This window comes from Hydra viridissima, unplaced genomic scaffold (genome assembly GCF_058129835.1).
Source record: "Hydra viridissima isolate aposymbiotic clone 2 unplaced genomic scaffold, HvirCarnegie_v1 scaffold_16, whole genome shotgun sequence".
NCBI lineage: Eukaryota > Metazoa > Cnidaria > Hydrozoa > Anthoathecata > Hydridae > Hydra > Hydra viridissima.
In genome coordinates, this window is record NW_028324315.1 from 1,304,716 (window position 1) to 1,317,257 (window position 12,542).

A 12,542-nucleotide genomic window follows, 5' to 3' on the forward strand; every position below is an offset into this window, starting at 1 on the left:
CCTTATCAAACTTGTTATACAAAACTGGAAACTTTTGAACTTCGTTCATGAAATCTGCATTAAAGATTTTTTCTAACACACAAAATGGAGCCGTCGCCATGCTTTGTAAATTATGGTGTTGTGAATAACGTCTTCAAGATGCAATTTGCGTGTGTGTAGGTGTTAATGTATGTAGATGCTAATGTGTGTAGGTATTAATGTATGTAGTTGTTAATGTATGTATGGTCTTAATGTATTCAATGTGTTAAGATAAGGCGGTTGTACTACTGTGTAAAAGGGGAGTGGAGTTAGTAAATTGTATGATTCGCAGTCAGATGGGAAAAATATTGTCAAGTTCATAAAGAAAGCAATGACTCGTTAGTGCCTCAGGGGAGGTTAAAATAATTCCTCACAATGGCGATATTTTGTAAGCTTTATTGTTGTACAACAGTTATTGTTTGGTTTCCATTAAAAAAATAAGCTGCGCGTTTTGCACAAAAAACAAAAAACTGCTGCAGAAAAAGATTTTTTTCAAAACTCAGTCACAGTTGTACAACATAAAATTTGTTGTACAACCGACGTTAAGTTGTGCAACTTACACTAGAAAATGTTTCCATTATAAAACAAAGTTGTTGTGCAACTGTTGTACGACATTCCTACAACTATTGGAAACCAAGCTTTAATTTAGACTAATAATATGCGGAGATTTGAATTGCGCGGGCATAAACAAAGTTATTAAACCTAACAAAGCGCGCGGCTTTAAATATCAGACTAAGAATGAATTTTTTGTTCAGATGTTAAAATATTTTTAACGAATGGACATACTTTTATAAACTTAATTAGGTTTTTTATGGGAGAGGAATAGGAAAGGGAAGAGGTGTTAATAGAAATTGGTATCTTTGTACGTAGTCCTCTTAGAATTTTTATCATGGGGTTCTATATCTTTTATAGAAGGGTTTTTCGGAGAATATTGGCGCTTTACGCCGAAGTTTCTTTAACAAACGTTCCTTCAGAAAGATGTTTTATTGGGTTTTGCCCTAGAAATTTAGTTCCTAAAAGCTCTTTTCGCTAACTCGATTTCAGAAATGTCTTAAGTTTTAAGAGATACGTAGTAGTACAGGGTGTAAAACTGGAGACAGCCAGTTAACGAAGATTGTAACTACAATGTTTAGCTTTCAAATAATATAGAAAACTACAATAAATATTCCGAAATATTAGTCTATAGGAACCTTACTCGCGGATTTTTGTAACAAGATCTTTTGGGTGTAGAATTGAGCTCCGTGTAATTGTTGCATAAAAAACATCAGAACAAATTCGTAAAAGGGTGTTTACGTAGTGTAGCGTTTTGAGCCACCTCATGCTTAATCAAAAATCAATCACTTTATTTTAAAAATTATCTTTATCAACACGATGTGCAAGAAATATTCCAAGAAAAATAAATCTTTTATGAATTTTTACAAAAACTTGGAGTTTATCTACTAGTAATAATAACTTAATATTGATGCATAAAATTTTCTCCCTTAGAAAAACAAAATATTACAGATTAAATTTCCAAGAAAACTTAAAAAATTTGCAAAAAAGTCAATACACTGATATATTTAAACAAATAAATAACTAAAACGTAAAACGCACCAAAAAAACGATTGTAAAGACAATGACTTCCAGTTGAATCACTGAAGTGCATTGATCTTCTTTATAAACGTATTATAGTAAGCTTCTTGCTTTAGAGAATCATCTTTGATATTAAAAACGTTCCCGATAATATCATCGTTTGTTTCTGAATCAACGAGCTGCAAAGTATTTTTCTGGTTCAAGTTTTTTTCTGAAATTCTACTCTAAATTTTCAACATTGTTAGTTTTCATTTCGATAAAAACTTTTTTTGTATAAACTTTGCGCGCTGTCAGAAGTTCCAGTCGATTGTCTGTTAAACTTTGCGTGCTGTCAGAAGTTCCAGTCGATTGTCTGTTAAACTTTGCGTGCTGTCAGAAGTTTCAGTCGATTGTCTGTTAAGTAAATAACGAATATTTGCACAAAAAAACTTATCACACAAAAACGTCTAATAAAAAGCGACTCGACAAAGCAAGAGAATTTGGTCCATGAAGAGATTTTCCGATGGCTAATGCCATGCTCATGTAGGTGCTACATGGAAAAAAATAAACCATAAGCTGGAAACGCCCTCTGAACCCCTTGAAAATCATCCCATTCGATTTCAACATCTTGGAAATTCGCTCTTAATTTCAACAAAGGTAAAAGCTCCACATACAAACAGATCATGATCATGATCACGTTCATGATCACCACGATGAATAGAGGGCTCGATTGTTCAATTACAGGAACCTTTGACATCTAAAGAAAGCATAACACCAATCCTATGGCATGTGTTAATCTGACATGTCATGATGTTAAAATTGGTACCTAACATAATATTAATTAAAAATCCATAAAATAGGTTACACATCATATATTTAACTTAACGGTTTACTTATCACTACAAATACCCATAGCATAATCAGCATAATTTAAAAAGAACTAGATAACAATACATGTAAAACAATTATGATGATTATGACTTTTTAATTAAAAACAAAATGTGCATCATTTTGTTATCAAAAAATTAAAATTTTGTTTAAAAGTCTTTTACTTCATCAAAACAACAAAAAAAAATTGTTTTTCTCTAAAAAAAAAGTTAGAAATTAAAAAAAGAAAAAAAAGAACTACGTTCTACAAAAGTATTCTGGATACAACATAAATACAATATACATAACATAAATACATCGTTAAATCATAAAAAATGTGTATTAAAAATAACATTACACCAGCAGTTAAACTACTTTTTGTTTACAAAATAAACATAACAAAACTGGTTCAGCATATGAAAAGATTCTGAAAAATAATCTCTTGATGAAAAAAGTGACAATGTTAAAAAATGCCCCGTGCTTAATTTTATCATATGCACAACTTCTGCACTATAGGGGATTATTTCCTGATAAAACATCTCTGTAGGGGATTATCTCCCGATAAAACATCTCTATAGGGGATTATCTCCTGATAAAATATCTCTGTAGGAGATTATCTCCTAATACCATAAAAACAAAATATATCAACTAAATCATTAACAAAAAATCCCAAATTAATAGGAAAGAAACTAAAAAAGATCTTCAAGATATGAACAAAATGGAAAATTAAAAATAGAAAAAATAGTCTTCACATAAGAAAAATAAAAAAGGAGCATCAAAAGTTAAATATAAATCAAAGAAATTTTTTACAAGGACTTTATTTACATCTACGAAAATAATTTTGTAAAAGTTAAAAAAGTAAATAGCACCCTTACTCTTTTAAGGGTTTTTATCTGAATGTTGTAAAACTATTACTAAACATGTCAACATAAATATTGCTGAAATAAAGGATTGGATCTCCCTGATTATTCAGAAGAAAAGCTTCTTTTTTTCTGAAAAGGTAACTTATCAATGATTGGCTGTGTAAACAATCTTTATTTGAAGAAAAAGATCAAATTCTTCCAGTTATAGCCTAAAATAAAATAATTATCAACAAAACGTTTTTTTAAAATGGTAGTTTTACAGAATTTAGAAGATGTTCAAATATGCTGCAATCAACCTAATTAAATATTATTGCTGCTAACAACTGATTGTTTTGCTTAGACCTTTTTAAAGTAGTTTTGACCTGAATTTGATCAATTATTTTAATATAAATATACATATTACACATATAATTTTACATTTGATAGGAATTGATGATCTCTTCTTTTTAGTTGAAATATTATATAAATAAATAGCAAATAAATAGCAGCTTAAATTTATGCAGGATTCCAATTTTACACTCAAACATGTTAATAATTTAAAACATCTTATACAAAATTTCTCATCCTTCATTTCACACAATCAGAGGGGGTTTCTTAAATCACCCTTTAAGTTAAGCCTAAACTATTTAAATTGTAACAACTTTTAAAATTCTTGCTGTTTTTGTTTTTGTTTGTCTGCTGGAATTACAGGTGTACTTTACTTAAACATAAAGATGCAACTTTCAAAATTTGTGCATAAGAAAAAGTGTACTATACAATAAAAAGCTGAATCAGTATTTACACACCATCAGGATGCAGGGAATTTGGGAACAATTTTCAGTTTAAATTTTTCAATGATAAAATGATTGCTCAGACATTTAATTATATATTTTTTAAAATGGCTTACTGTCAATCTAAAGAACATATTTTAAGATGTAAAAAATATAACAAATGGCAATATAGTTAACTTTATATAATAGTTAACATAATTTAATACAAAAATATAATTGTAAATTAATATAATTTTAATATGAGTTTACTTTTTGTATAATTTTTTGTGTGTAAAAAACCAAAGAAAACAGCAATGTTAACAAGAAAAGGTTCGCACTAAAAAAACTTTAAAAAAAACAATTTTTTTAGAACAAATCTTTTTTTTTTATCAGAGTTTAACAGAAAAATATTCAGAAGATTGACACTTTAACAGAAAAATATTCAGAAGATTGACACTTTAACAGAAAAATATTCAGAAGATTGACACTTTAACAGAAAAATATTCAGAAGATTGACACTTTAACAGAAAAATATACAGAAGATTGACACTTTAACAGAAAAATATACAGAAGATTGACACTTCATTTTCACTGCAGTTTGTTAAAGAAGAATACTGTAACAACTAAACTTTTGATAATACAAATTGTTATAAGATTCAGAATTTGTAGAGTTTTACAGATTTAAAAACATATCAAATTTTCAAAACAAAGAGACCCTTTAATAGAACTTAACTGGATGGATGACCTAACTTGTAATGAAAGGATGAAAATCCTCAAACATGACCTTTAGATTGAGGTGAATTTAAAATTATGAAGAGCCAACTCTGGTAATTCTCATAAAATCAAATAGACACAGAATCCACTGAGTAAAAAATTAAGATTATTTACAATGCAGTAAAATTATGATATAATTGTTTTAAAGAATCTCTTTTCATAAACAAACAAACAAACAAAAAAAACTACAAAATATCTGCTGCAAGACATACCTGTGCTACTTTCTTCTCAATATGCCAAATCTTCAATGTTTGATCTTTTGACCATGATATCAATTGATATTTTTTTTTATCACCTTAAAAAAAAAAAAAAAAAAAGAATTTAAAATCTGTAAGCATTTGGTGAATAAATTTATTTTTTAATAAAGAAATCGAACACAACAAATTTTAATCAAAATAGTATTTTCTTGAATAATTAATGAAGTTGATTGTTTCTTTAATTTCAGTATAAAGCTTTCACTTTCTCAACATCAAACTTTTACTAATGAAACATTTGATGCTTCAAAAAAGGAACAGCAGAGTCTAAAGATGATCAAATGATCAGCAGAGTAAAATGACCACAATCAAGTAGGAAATATTTTAGTCAAAAATAGGATCAACATTAAGGCACAAAAAAGAACTAAATATAAAAAAAACTAAAATATAATATAGAATAACATATACTATAAATAATATAAAATAACATAGCAAACCAATAGTGTGTGATCTCCATTCAAAATCTAGAACTGTATCAGTGTGACCATTAAATTGGTGAATATGGTTTATCAATTCTGGAGTTTTCCATAAAAAGATGCTATTGTCGCCATCAATGTCATCATGTTGAACAGTTACAAGTCCAAAACCAAAAGGCTTTAAACATATATTAAGCAAAATACTTAAAAGAATAGAAACCACCTTGCAATAGACATTTTAGGAATTTAAAAATGCAAAACAAATTGAAATGTTGAACACAACGTTTTACTTTAAGAATAATCCTTTAAAACTTTACTTATAAAATATACTTTTAGATAGGAAAAATGCTTTAAAACATGACTTATAAAGTACATTTACAGTAAATTGGGCCCTCCAAACAGGGGAACCAGGACTGATTGAACCTTGAGAACGCAATGGAGAGTAGATATTCCAGAACTATAAATAATATAAAACTTATAAAATTTATAACAATTATAAAAAAAGTTTTGGAATTCATTTTTGAATTTTACAACCAATCAAATAAAAAAAATATTGTTTAGAAAAAAAAAAAAATGTACAGTACAAAAAAACTTTAAAATAAAAGTTGGCAAGAGAAAAAATATTGTTAAAAAAAAAAAGATATTAAACTCAAGAAAGAAGATAAGTCACACAAATTATTCCTATAATTATAACTCTGCTCAAAAAAATTATTTTATGATAATTATAGCTAAATCATAAAAAAACTAAACAACATATAAATATAGATAAGTAATATAGATAAAGAGTGGAGAGTAAACGGTTATCATTGATACTCACTGCTGATTTTCCTTTATTAGTTACAATTAAAAAAAAAACAAAGAAGCAAATCTACATTTACTTCATCAAAAACTGCATTAGCAATCAAAGTGATAATTATATAATGCAAGCAATTCCACAATAAAATACATAAACTTATAAATATATTTTATTAAACCAGAATAAGCAACCAAAAAATACTTGTAAGACATTCTAGAATTTTCAAACTTCAGAGAATAAGAAAGGAAATATTAGAGAGCTAAAAGATTCAAGTTAAAATGTTTAACAAATGACACATTTTTTAAAATAATATTAAACATATAATAATTCTTAATGTTTACTTTCGATTTGACCAAATCAAGTTCACAACTCCAAATCCAAGAACAAAAAAAAAAAGGCTTTAAAATTTTTTACCTCTTTTAGGTCTGACTTAAAAAGAACGTAATTACCGAGTTTAGTTTAATTAGAACTTATTTTGTTGAGATCTTGCTAATTGATTGACTAAAGAATTGTTACAGTAATATGTAAAAAAATTTTAAGACATTTTTCAGTAATATCTAAAGATTTTATATTAAAAATTCAAATCCTGTGACTTTGTGGAATAACTGTAAAATAGAGTATAAATGTATGCTATGTATGGAATAACCAGTTAAAAACCACCCATCCTTATATGAATGTCTACCAGAGAAAAATGCAACTAAAAAGATTTATTTACTTTGATTTTTCTAAATAATAAAAAAAATAAAAATTTTTTTTTTGAACAAAAATCTAAAGAAATTCTAAATACTTTACTTTTTTAAAAATTAAAAATCTAATTCAGAACCTAACTATAAATCAAAACTATTTAAAATTTATTTATTTCATTTTCTAAATGTCATTCTTGTCTTTGTTTTCATATAGCAAAAAAAATTTAAGAAAAAAAAAATTGCTTGCTAGTTCTTAAACCAAAAAATGAAGGAAAATTCAATTTATGAATAAGAACTATTTTACCTTAAACATAGACCTTTTAAAATTAGGTCATTTTAGTAATTAGAAGTTTTAGACCCCCAAATTTTAATGCTCAACAAGGTGGATAATCAAGAAAAGTAACGTTGATAAAGTTCAAAACTCAAATACTGTAAAGTTATAAAATGACAAAGCAAACTAGCAAATGAAAATGACAAAGCTAAATAGCAACTGAAAATTGAAATAAAAACTAAATAAAAAAGGAAATAAAAACTCAATTGAAACTTAAAACATTACACTAAACAACTTTAAAAACTTTAGAAACTTCTTTAAAACGAATTATCATAAAACACTTAACACCTTGACAGAAGAATCACTACTTGCTGTTATAAGTTGTGACTCGCTATATGGTGACCAATCTATACTACGGATATTTGACATGTGACCAGTAATATACACTAAAGGGTTATTTCCATTCTAAATAAATGCAACTATTATATAGCTTTTGTAAAAAAATAATAACTCAATAAATTAATTCTTTTTACAAATCTCATTGAACTTCCTCTCAATATATTTGTGATAACAAATTACATAATAGCATATTAAAACTAATATGCTCCTATTTACATAAAATGATAATTTCAAAATTAATTTTTTTTTTTTTCATTTTACAGAATAATCTTATTAAAAAAAACTCACAATTAAAACTTATCTAACCAAGTTAATTTACATGATTCAATGAGCAAATCGATGAGCAAAAAACTTAGAATTAAAAAAAATACCTTTCTAAAGTTTAATTTTTTCACTGCAAAATTATTGAATGATAAATGAAAAATACATAATCTTTTTAAAATTTTATAAACTTTTTTATAAAACCATTTTAACACTATTTGTATATATCATTTATATATCTTTACAATTACTATAATCTGAATAACTTTTTTATGATTTTACCCTAACATCCCAAATCCTTAAGTCTCCTTCATGTGCAGTAGCAAATAAATTTTTGTTTTTTCGATTCCATTTCACCTGTGATGATCCAGCTACTGAGGTAAATATTAAAGAAGGTTTTAAGGTCTGCCTGCAAAAAAAAAAAAAAATTAAATTAAAAAAAAAAAAAAGGAGCCAAGGATGAGATGACATTAAATACTTAAACCCCAATGGCCTCAATTTGAAACTCTACCACTGTGACTAAAACCCTACTACCAGTGACTAAACAGTATCTCTTTAAAAGCAAAATAAGAAAAACTAGTAAAACAAGGCTGACTAGTATGGATCTGTGACCTATTCAACTAAGACACTCCTTAAAGAAGTGGTATTGCTTAAACATTTACAAATAAAATAAAAAATGCTCACCTTAAATCCCATAAGTTTATATGCATGAACTTTGAACAAGTCAATAACATGTGAGGTTCAAAGCAATTCCAGTTTATATTACTGAAAATAAAACATCAACGTCAGGCAATATAGAGTTCGTGAGGCACACAAAATATGTTTCAATTTTAAGTTTTTATAAGGAGTTGGAAATGATTAACCCAAAAATGGTGATTTTCTTCTGAGAATTTGAGATGATGATGATTGAACTTGAAACGAACAAGAAAATATTTTTTTTACAACTAACTTTTCATTTTTATATTTATTAATTCACATTAATTGTCAAAAGTTGGAATTTAAAAATTATGTAATTTTGTTTATTATTTTTATCAAAGATTTTAATTCAAAATGTTTTATTTTTAAAAACCTGTGGTCATATTTTTTCTAATAAATCAACTTTAGATGTAAAGTGTATGGTAGCAATTAGTAAGGCCCATCCCTTATAACAAAATTAACAAAAAATATAAAAAATAAAACTTTTGTCCCATTACAAAATGTCATCAGGTTGGATCACAGATTATCATAAGTAACTACAGTAAATGACAGTAATCTTCAGGACAGTGTCATCATCTTTTCTTATTTTAAGATTTTTCACAAAATTTAAGTAGAACTATATTTTAAAGCTGTATAGAACTGGTAAAAACTTATTGTCTAAAGATCTAAAAGAAAGGAGCAGAAAAGTTTTAGCAAGTTTCAATTAAATAACAAAAATCAAGCTGGATGTGAACTTTGTAAAAAAAAAACATCACAAAAACATCTAACTTTCTTAACGTAAAAAAAAAAACATCACAAAAACATCTAACTTTCTTGAGGTAAAAACTATGACAAATAGTTATGCTTATTGATAAACAATTTTGAAAATGATGACTAATAAATAAAAAAGAAGAATAAATATCCTGAAACAATTTTAAAAAGCAATTTTTGTCTTTCAAAAGACTTTAGTTTTAATTAAATAATCGTTGTCTATAATGAAAGAAGTGTAAAACTATTAATGGTTTTAATATTTTTATTTAATAAAATTGTATAAAATTATTTGCCTCATGATTATGAGTATTAGGAGAATAGGGCATTAAAATGTGGGATTGCGTCACAAGGAATTTTAAAATAATTTGTTTGATTTAACAATTAAATAATGTGATTAACTTTCTCTTTTTTTTTGTTTATATAAAATTTTATTTGGTAATTTTTACAAGTTTTTTTTTTTCTTGTTAAAAGTCCGAGTCCTGAAAAGTGTAAAAATATTATTTACATCCTTATTCAGACTTTTTTCAGAGTATGGTGCAACAACACGGAATACATTTGAAAAAGTATATAGACATACTAAAACAAAATATTTAAAGGGAAAAACCACGAGTCTGTTAATGGATAGGTAGAGGGGTCTTAATACCCTAAAAACGTGACATTTGGATTTTTGTTTGTTTCTGTTTTCATTTTATCATCATTTCCCAGATTTTATGTTTTTATGTTTTGCATTTCATGACATTAATATTTGGGAGTGAGACTATTTTAACAATCTATTTTATTTGTCAAATTCACTACCTAATGAAAGTGAAATACACTACTGCATTATACTTTGTACATAATTTATGTGTAAAAATAATCCATTTTGTTAATAATTTTCAATATATTGGATTATACTGCACAGATTAAGTCATATTAATAAACTTTGATGCTTGGTCTAAATTTTAGGTTATTTTGATGTTTTAAAAATTACATATTTAGATTCCTTTGAAATGGATATTCTAAGAAAAATATCTGTAGTGATTCAACAAAAACATTAAAAAATTATTACCATGACAATTTATTTCTATTTTCACAACTTACCTTATAGCTGTTGTGTGATTAGATAAAACAACTCTTGGACATCTACTGCTAAGTTCCTCTACATTCCATACTTCAAGTTTTTGATTTCTCTAAACAGTAAAAAAAAAATCAAAAAAAAAACCATAAATATATATAGAAAAAGAATTTCTTGAATTTATCTATTTAGCAGTTATTTACTTTTTAAAAATATGTTAAACTAAAGTGTTTGCTAAAATACTACATAAATATTTTTAAAATATATTACCCATAATTCATATACAATCATTATTTTAAGTTATTTTATAAGAAAATGCTAAAAAAAAAAAATTTCTTTATATTTATATTTTTATAAAATGTTAACATAAGTATACAAATGTATAATATTTTTACCTCAGATGCAAATAATTTATCATTGGCAGCATGTGGATTCCATTCAAAAGCAAATGGTTCCCACTTACTTCTAATAGGATATTTTGTTGGTGTTTGAGGGTTATCTAAGTCCACAACAAGAAAACCCTGCCTCCTAGGTATGTAGCAATCAAAAATGAAAATGAGAAAAAGAATAGAGTAGAAAAAAAAGTATATATTCTTAGTCATTAATAAATTCAGATTTTATGAACTTAAAATACTTTATTCCTGTTCAAATGTTTTATGAAGTAATGTTTAATATTATGCAACACAAAGAAATGGTCTGCAAATTAAATTTTGAAAGCACTTTGAACAAGAACTCTGATATCTCTCTAAGTTTTTGAAATTTCTCATAAGAGGATTATGAAACTAAATTTTAAACATTCAGATGCACGTAGTGTCATATTCCAAGACATAATATAGCACAAAAAGTCTACCACCTCATCAACAGTCGAGCAAAACACTTAAAAAAAAAAGTTGTAGATCAACTATGATTATAATCAATAAACTAATCATAATAGATTAAATAATTTATGAAAAAATTTTTTAAAAAGTTTCAAAAATAAAATGAATTTTCAAATTATTTTATCTACTAAATATTTAAACTAGAAATAAATGAAAAAAAAAAAAAAAAATAAACAAAAAAACTACAAAACAAACTATTAAAACTATTAAAAAGTTTATCAGATTCATGTCAAATTTACAAACAAGTAACAAACCAAGATCTTTTTTCAAACCCCTTCTATTTAACATAGCACACAAGTAAGTATATAAATGCATACCCAGCCAACACAGCCAATTTTCCACTTTTATTCACACCCATGCATCTCGCCTAAAAATAAAATCAACTAATTGATGATGATGATGATGATGATGATGATGATGATGATGATGATGATGATGATGATGATAAAAATAAAGTAAAATCACCAGGTAAAAGAAAAGTGAGCAGCAGTTAAGTATTAAACTATATTATTTTTTAGTTTGTTTCTTCTTTAGCTTTTAATTTTAAAATATTTAACTTAATAAACTAAGTCTTTAAAACTGTAAATAGGTGTTGTAAATTAGTTGGCTATTATTTCACTTTAATGCATAAATTATCAAGCTATTTAAATTTTTATACAACGATCCTTGAATAAATTTAAGATAAATTTTGCAGTATAAAAGGATTTTTAGGAATAATGCTTGAATAATAAACCTACTTCCCAGCCTTCACAATTTAAAGATGTACATTTAGAACTTATTCCAATTACAGAAGGCATCTTTTTTGTGTCACTGGCTTTTGATTCCAAGTTAAGAGATTCCTCAAAACTTTTAGTTAATGATGACAACATTAGGTATTTCTTTATACTACACACATAACAAAATAAAGAGCATGACGAATAAAGAATAAAAATTATTCTTATAAATTTAAATAATATAAACATTTCTTATAAATAAATATTCTTATCCTTATGCGAGTGTGTATATATATATATATATATATATATATATATATATATATATATATATATATATATATATATATATATATATATTATTATTCATATGTAACTATAAATCAAATATATATATATGCATATATTTGATTTATAGTTACATATGAATAATAAAAACTTAAATTTTCTTTCAAAGATCAAAAATAACTTTCCTTTATAGTTTATTACAATCTTTTGATTTTGATTTTTTTGACTTTCAAGCAGAAAACACTTTCATGACACCAA

General features: G+C 25.8%; 1 protein-coding gene across 2 annotated transcripts; it reads right to left on the reverse strand.

The window, feature by feature from the left end:
• Positions 1–2,699: 2,699 nt before the first annotated feature.
• Positions 2,700–12,208, reverse strand: LOC149877242 (GATOR2 complex protein WDR59-like). Of its 2 annotated transcripts, XM_090074174.1 has the most exons (11): positions 12,021–12,208; positions 11,601–11,650; positions 10,801–10,933; positions 10,432–10,520; positions 8,590–8,670; positions 8,188–8,314; positions 7,594–7,710; positions 5,872–5,949; positions 5,514–5,670; positions 5,035–5,117; positions 2,700–3,508 (listed from the first exon to the last, which is right to left on the reverse strand). In XM_090074174.1, exons 1-11 carry the CDS (start codon positions 12,150–12,152, stop codon positions 3,488–3,490), a joined length of 1,068 nt encoding a protein of 355 aa, XP_089930300.1. In that variant the 5' UTR covers positions 12,153–12,208; the 3' UTR covers positions 2,700–3,487. The 2 variants fall into 2 exon arrangements, with proteins under 2 accessions (XP_089930300.1, XP_089930301.1); XM_090074175.1 differs by lacking the exon at positions 7,594–7,710 and having other exon boundaries at positions 3,364–3,508.
• Between the last annotated feature and the right edge of the window lie 334 nt (positions 12,209–12,542).

Coding starts and splice junctions, on each gene's coding strand:
- LOC149877242 (XM_090074174.1), bottom strand. CDS start 12,152: ATGTTGTCATCATTAACTAAAAGTTTTGAGGAATCTCTTAACTTGGAA. Junction 8,671..10,431: donor AATCACACAACAGCTATAAG/GTAAGTTGTGAA, acceptor TTTTATTTTCAG/TAATATAAACTGGAATTGCT. Junction 5,118..5,513: donor ATGGAGATCACACACTATTG/GTTTGCTATGTT, acceptor TTTTTTTTTAAG/GTGATAAAAAAAAATATCAA.